The 7,847-nt window shown below is 44.9% G+C and overlaps 1 protein-coding gene across 1 annotated transcript in view; it reads left to right on the top strand.

Moving 5' to 3' along the window:
• Nucleotides 1–7,404, top strand: part of stim2b (stromal interaction molecule 2b) — a 37,400-nt gene extending 29,996 nt beyond the window's left edge. Inside the window, exons 6-12 of the mRNA XM_030779131.1 lie at nt 13–190; nt 679–856; nt 2,678–2,839; nt 3,654–3,754; nt 4,116–4,354; nt 4,805–4,991; nt 6,894–7,404. Coding sequence (XP_030634991.1) covers nt 13–190; nt 679–856; nt 2,678–2,839; nt 3,654–3,754; nt 4,116–4,354; nt 4,805–4,991; nt 6,894–7,404 — 1,556 coding nt within the window. The remainder of the gene's footprint in view (nt 1–12; nt 191–678; nt 857–2,677; nt 2,840–3,653; nt 3,755–4,115; nt 4,355–4,804; nt 4,992–6,893) is intronic.
• Nucleotides 7,405–7,847: the final 443 nt, after the last annotated feature.

Below are 7,847 nucleotides of genomic sequence, written 5' to 3'. Positions count from 1 at the left end.
CATTGCCCGTAGGCCCACACCATAACTGGTTGAAGGATTTTGTTCTAATGGTGTCGATTATCATCGGAGTGGGGGGATGCTGGTTTGCCTACGTTCAGAACAAATCATCCAAGGTCCACATCTCCCAGATGATGAAAGATCTGGAGAGCCTACAGAGCGCAGAGCAGAGTCTAAGAGACCTACAGAGTCGGTGAGAGACAGGACCTGAAAGTGTGTGTGTGTGTGTGTGTGTGTGACTGAATGTATTTCTGTGCTCTCTGATGGTCCTTCGTCACTGTACTACATTTCAGAGTACCACAGTTAAACTGGTTCAGTTAGTTGTTATTGTGTATCCTGATGTACTGTAGATGTTTATGATGGCTTTGTCTGTTCATAAATCCTGTGTACATGCTGCTGTCAATCCATCCATGTTAGTCAGTGTACCTTAGTCGTACAGGACAGCTCTGATTGGATGCGACCGAGTAGCTGTTACTGTTAGGTTTAGTTATGGGAAGACAGGATGAGAATTAAAATTGTGATCAATAACTTACCAGTCCTTCAGTTACTACAACCGTACAGAGACATACCTGAGGTTAAAACTAGAACCCATAAACTAACAAACGAGAAACAGAGAGGCTAAAACAGTGAGAGGTGGGTTCTGAGTCGGTTCTGAGTGGGTTCCGTGTCTGGTTGTCTCAGACTGGAGAAAGCTCAGGAGGAGAACCGTACAGTTGCAGTGGAGAAACAGAACCTGGAGCAGAAGATGAGGGACGAGATCACCGGTGCAAAGAGGGAGGCGCATCGGCTGCGGGAGCTGCGGCAGGGAGCGGAATGTGAGCTGAGCAGACTCAAATACGCAGAGGAGGAGCTGGTGCAGGTAGGAGTCAAACTCCCTCTGACCTCTGACATCAAACAGTTGCCCCAGGGAAAGCCCCAGGGGCTCTACATTAAACATCTCACAAAACCCTCTCACACCTGCTCCTCTCCAAACACCTCACAAAACCCTCTCACACCTGCTCCTCTCCAAACACCTCACAAAACCCTCTCACACCTGCTCCTCTCCAAACATCTCACAAAACCCTCTCACACCTGCTCCTCTCCAAACACCTCACAAAACCCTCTCACACCTGCTCCTCTCCAAACACCTAGCAAAACCCTCTCACACCTGCTCCTCTCCAAACACCTCACAAAACCCTCTCACACCTGCTCCTCTCCAAACACCTCACAAAGCCCTCTCACACCTGCTCCTCTCCAAACACCTCACAAAACCCTCTCACACCTGCTCCTCTCCAAACATCTCACAAAGCCCTCTCACATCTGCTCCTCTCCAAACATCTCACAAAACCCTCTCACACCTGCTCCTCTCCAAACATCTCACAAAACCCTATCACGTCTGCTCCTCTCCAAACATCTCACAAAACCCTCTCACACCTGCTCCTCTCCAAACACCTCACAAAGCCCTCTCACACCTGCTCCTCTCCAAACACCTCACAAAACCCTCTCACGTCTGCTCCTCTCCAAACATCTCACAAAACCCTATCACGTCTGCTCCTCTCCAAACACCTCACAAAACCCTATCACACCTGCTCCTCTCCAAACATCTCACAAAACCCTATCACGTCTGCTCCTCTCCAAACATCTCACAAAACCCTCTCACACCTGCTCCTCTCCAAACATCTCACAAAACCTTCTCACACCTGCTCCTCTCCAAACACCTCACAAAACCCTCTCACACCTGCTCCTCTCCAAACATCTCACAAAACCCTATCACACCTGCTCCTCTCCAAACACCTCACAAAATCCTCTCACACCTGCTCCTCTCCAAACACCTCACAAAACCCTCTCACACCTGCTCCTCTCCAAACACCTCACAAAACCCTCTCAGATCTGCTGCTCTGCTGCTCTCCAAACAGGAAGTTTGGATGTTTTGAGACAATAAGGAATCCTAACATGAACATTAGAACAAAAACTGTGATTATCAATGTACGTTGTATAGTCTAGGTAGTGTAATATTTTCTCTATGTTATATGTCTCTATGTTAATACACACTGAAAATATCTGCCGTACAAAGTCTAGCTCTTTTACATTTTTATGCAAAGTAGCTCCACTTCATTTCATATCCCAGTCAGTGTAACACTGTGTATTGTCTAAATGCATTATAGTCCATGTCTTGTCCGTATGCAACACAGAAAAGTCCAGGGCAGTGTAATGGCTTTTACCCGGTCTGTCCTTAAATCCACATATAGCATATTCGTCTCTGTGTGTGAAATTCAACATTGTCCTGCAAACATGGGACAGAACACAGGCTTGGTGTATCTGTGTGGAACTGACCTAACACATCTGCACTTCTGTGTTAATGTACCTATTGTCTGAGTGTCTAGATATAGAAATGTCTAGACATAGATTTTTTCCCTGTGCCTCTAAACACAAATCCAGGGAATGTCTGTACAGGGGAATAGTCTAAATGGTATATTGACACTATGTGACTGGTTTAAATGTCTATAGGCTCAAATGTGTATCGTAGCAGCTCCTAGTTCATGTAGCGCTAGATTGTCTCATATAGGTCCATAAATCAGATGTTATAGCATGATATGCGTAAACATAGATGATGTAGATTTATAAGTTAGCCAATCAAGATTGAACTGACAGCAGTCCCGGGGTTTTTGAGTGTGTTAACGTCTCTGTTCTGGGTATGCAGGTGCGCATGGCGTTAAAGAGGGCAGAGAAGGAGTTACAGTCGGAGCGGTCCGTTCCGGAAACCTTGCAGATGTGGCTGCAGCTCACACACGAGGTTGAAGTGCAATATTACAACATCAAAAAACAGAGCGCTGAGTTACAGCTCACCGTCGCCAAGGAAGAGGTACGGCTGTTTGCGATGTCACTTCCTCCCTTTTCAGGCTGTGATGGCCTTTAAAAAAACAAACAGTAAAAAAAAAAAGATTTTCTGAGATTGCTTTTTATGATTTCTTGTTAATGCAAACATGACCGCTGAAAGATGATTCCAAACCACTCCGTTCTTTATGTGCTCTACATTTAAGCTAATAAATCAAATTAAATCCATTGAAAAACTGAATCATATTTTTAAAATGGCACTTTTGTGGATGTTCTTCACTATCTAGTTTATTTGTTAAATTAGAGGAAAGAAAAGTTGGTGAAGTTGGTAAGTTCTAATAGAGTGTCCTAAGAAAGGTTCAAAACCCTTTAGGTCAAGCAAATTTCTTTCCATAAAAAATAAACAGCATTTATCAAACCATGTTCATCAAACCATATTCCTCTAGAGAGATAATTACACACACACACACACTCACACACACACACACACACACACGCACACTTGTATGGGTCCCTAAAGACACAGGCAAATTACAATTTAATTGCATAATTTATTCTCTTTCTGTTATCTGTACCTGCTATGAGACATCCGGAAGTTTCTCAAAGCAATAAACAGTTATGCAAAAAGAGAGAGTCTAGGGCTGAAAATATTCCTCTAGAGAAATAATTACACACACACACACACACGCACGCACGCACGCGAGCACACACACACTCAGAGTCTAGGGCTGAATGTGTTTTTCTAGAGTGACCCTGTCTTATTGTCAGTTCATCAGAAAGAACATCGCTCATTCTCTAATGAACCTCACCAAGCCTATATCTCTTTGTGTATTTACCAACAGGCAGAAAAGATAAAAAAGAAGAGAAGTTCAGTGTTTGGAACCCTCCATGTGGCTCACAGTTCCTCTCTGGATGAGGTCGACCATAAGATCCTTGAGGCCAAGTGCGTAGATCCACACACACACACACACACACACATTTTCACATTGACTGTCTCTCTCACAGATCCAGGCCTGCTTTGGCCGAATGCAACAGGCCAGTGGCTGTCTGATGTCCCTTCATCTATGTACATGCATTATGCAAAACACAATCATGGTTATCAACCCCTTAATTAGAGAACTCTGTAGTCCTTTCATCCTGCGCTTTGTCTTCAATAGCCTGTCATCTCACACATCATGTATTTCTTCACAATTTGTCAAGCCTGTGTTTGTGCAATGTCTAGTTTATATTTCATGTACGTGTGTGCGTGATGCGTGTGTGTGTGTGTGTGTGTGTGTGTGTGTGTGTGCGTGTGCGTACACCAGGAAGGCCCTGTCAGAGGTCACGGCGTGCCTGCGAGAGAGGTTGCACCGTTGGCAGCAGATTGAGAAGCTGTGTGGTTTTCCGGTGGTCCAGAATTCCGGGCTGTCGACTCTGACGGCGTCCCTCTACTCTGACCACAGCTGGGTGGTTATGCCCAGGGTCTCAGTACCTCCTTATCCCATCGCCGGAGGGGTGGACGACCTGGACGAAGACACGCCCCCAATCATTCCCCAGTTTAACTGTGAGTCTGTGTCTGTGTGTGTGTGTGTGTGTGTGCGTGCGCGTGCGCGTATGTGTGCTGAGACAACAGCGTGTACCTCAGTCACTCTAAAACTCTCTGGGACTATGTTTATGTGTGTGGACATTGGTGTCTGTGTCCAGGGACTGGACTGTAGACCATTCTGTGATGTATAAGTCTATGGGACTTGACCATAGACCATTCTGTGATGTATAAGTCTATGGGACTTGACCATAGACCATCCCGTGGTGTGTATGTTCTCAGGGAGCTACTCGTAATCACTCCACCAACCACACACAGCTGAGCTCAGCCATATCTGCATTGTCTCCTTGTTATGTCTGAATTCACATGAGTTGTGGATGTGTGTGTGTGTGTGTGTGTGTGTGGGTATACACATACTCACCCCCAACTGTGTCTGTGTACACACACTCACCCTCTCTGTTTTGGCTGCAGCTCCACTCATGCGACCTCCTCTGACGCGGAACAGCAGCGTGTGTCGTTCCCGGCGGAGTCTCCTGAGCTGCCAGCAGTCCAGTCTGGTGTCCCCTGACCCTGACCTGCTCTCCATGGCCTCCGCCCCACTGCCCTACCGCACCGAGGGAGAGGACGAGCAGATCTTCTTCACCGTCGATAAGAAAGGGTACCCCATCGCTCTCCTCATTTCCCTGTCACAGTCACCTGATTATTTTGTTACATCTACACGTAACTCTGCATTTTAACGCACAGTTTAGTCAGAAATACTGAAATCATTCAGAATGGCTATTAAAATGATTTTTTCAAAATGATTTCTTTTAAAATCTACAGTTCTGCACAAGAGTTAGGACACCACAAGCCAAACGTATTTATTTATTTATTGTTATAACCACTGAGTATTATTCACTTAATAACAACAACAAACACAACAATGAAACAACAACAACAACAATGATAATAATGACAATGATAATAATAAATTTGGATGCTTTTCATGACATCCAAGCACATGCATATTGCTGTGGAGGGTGTGACACAGAAAATGATGAGAGGAAAAGTGACTTGAGCATAGAGAATGATGAGAGGAAAAGTGACTTGAGCATAGAGAGTGATGAGAGGAAAAGTGACTTGAGCATAGAGAATGATGAGAGAGGAAAAGTGACTTGAGCATAGAGAATGAGAGGAAAAGTGACTTGAGCATAGAGAATGATGAGAGAGGAAAAGTGACTTGAGCACAGAGAATGATGAGAGGAAAAGTGACTTGAGCATAGAGAATGATGAGAGGAAAAGTGACTTGAGCATAGAGAATGATGAGAGAGGAAAAGTGACTTGAGCATAGAGAGTGATGAGAGGAAAAGTGACTTGGGCACAGAGAATGAGAGGGAAAGTGACTTGAGCATAGAGAGTGATGAGAGGAAAAGTGACTTGAGCATAGAGAATGATGAGAGAGGAAAAGTGACTTGAGCATAGAGAATGATGAGAGAGGAAAAGTGACTTGAGCATAGAGAGTGATGAGAGGAAAAGTGACTTGGGCACAGAGAATGAGAGGGAAAGTGACTTGAGCATAGAGAATGATGAGAGGAAAAGTGACTTGAGCACAGAGAATGAGAGGAAAAGTGACTTGAGCATAGAGAATGATGAGAGGAAAAGTGACTTGAGCACAGAGAATGAGAGGAAAAGTGACTTGAGCATAGAGAGTGATGAGAGGAAAAGTGACTTGAGCAAAGAGAATGATGAGAGAGGAAATGACTTGAGCATAGAGAATGATGAGAGGAAAAGTGACTTGAGCACAGAGAATGATGAGAGAGGAAATGACTTGAGCATAGAGAGGTACAACAGAAATCTTGGCTGTAAAAATGCGTTTTGAACTCTGGATTTAAAGGAGTGTGTGGAAGGGAAGCTACAGGTCACTCTGCTAAGCTGACCTGACCTCTGCATGGGTCAGAGTTTAAAATTACATCCTGCAGCAAATTTGAATGCGTAATTGCTATTTGTTTATGTTTTTGTAAGATTCAAAATGATTTAGAAGTGTGAATGTGACACTTACATTTGGCCAGCGTCTCAGTTCTTAGTTACACGTCTGAGTATTTCTCTTCTTGCTGTTGGATTTTTTTTCCTGCTCTTGCTTAGAAAATTCCTTTCAAGTAAACTGTAGATCACTGGAATGTCTTACGCCTCTTCATGGTTTTTCAATAACATCTGAGCCTGTAACAGCCTTTTAAAACATTTCTTTCTTTCAAGACATTTCTTCACTGGCTCTGGGACATTAGCCTCTAGCTACTGGTATCCAAATAACTTTAGACTTTAGGTTTGGGTCAGCACAGATAACCTATATGGCTATTTTCAGCAAGATAATGCTGTTTTTCACTCCACATCATGGAACTGGTTTGTGATATTGTAAACTGTGTGTGTGTGTGTGTGTGTGTGTAAGTGAGTGAGTGTGTGTCTATGTCTGTGTCTGCCTGTGTTTGTGTGCATGTTGTGTGTGTGTGTGTTTGTGTGTGTGTGTGTGAGATTGGTTCATCTCACATATGTAATCTGTGGTGTGTGTTCTCACTCCTCCCCACAGGGATACACAGGACACCTGCTCAGACTCCGACTCCCTCAGCTCCTCCCAGAGCAGGAAGCAGTTCTCAAGCTCTTGTGCTACAGGTGCGGAGACCCCGCAGCGCAAGATCTCCCGCGAGGAGTTTCTCCTCCTTACCCAGGAGGCACAGCTTGTTACCATGGACACCTCCCCAACCGCTGCCCCTGAAGCATCTGCCAAACCTCAAAAGGGGTCACCCGACCTCACCCGTGCCATCCCAGAATCCCAGAGTTTGACCTTTCAGCCTAACCCTAAGGTCTACAATGGCGTCCTGGAGAAGTCCTACAGTCTGGGCCAGCTGCCCGCCAGCGGGCCAGTTCCCGAGCCACGCTACCCCTCCCTCAGCTCACTGGACACAGAGGGCAAGATGAGCAAGGAGGCCAAACTCCAAAGCACTTCCTCCCAGGACTCGTGCGATGGCAGTGAGAAAAAACGGATAAAAAACGGATCCAAGATAAAGAACTTGTTTAAGAAGAGCAAAAAGGAAAAATAAACCAAGACAGAAAGAAAGAAAGAAAGAAAGAGGGTGAAATAGGGCAGGGGAAAAGTCATTTGGCCTAAAAAAAAAAAAAAAAAAATCCCTTTTCTCTCTCCCTTTCTCTCTCCTTCTCTCTCTCTCTCTCTCTCCCTCCCTCTCTCTTTCTCCCTTTATATTTGTGAAATCTTTATTTATACAGAATGTAGCTCCAGCCAGGCGTTAGCCTTGGTTGGGACTCTATGAGGATGCCTTTTATTTTCGTTCACTGGATGGCGATGTTGGAAATGTCAGTATCCATGCACAGGTACTGAGGTTCCAGTGTTAAGTCTATACTCACCGGCACGGATACCTTGGCCTTTCCAACACAGCCATAACTTCACAACAGCCTTCAAAGGCCGTGAAAGGTCAAGGGTTATGTGTTGCCTTTTTTTTTTTTTTTTTGAAGGGCTTGACCGCTT

This window comes from Chanos chanos, chromosome 7 (genome assembly GCF_902362185.1).
Source record: "Chanos chanos chromosome 7, fChaCha1.1, whole genome shotgun sequence".
NCBI lineage: Eukaryota > Metazoa > Chordata > Actinopteri > Gonorynchiformes > Chanidae > Chanos > Chanos chanos.
Note: the sequence above shows the minus strand (reverse complement) of the source record. Positions and strands in the feature narration are given on the sequence as shown.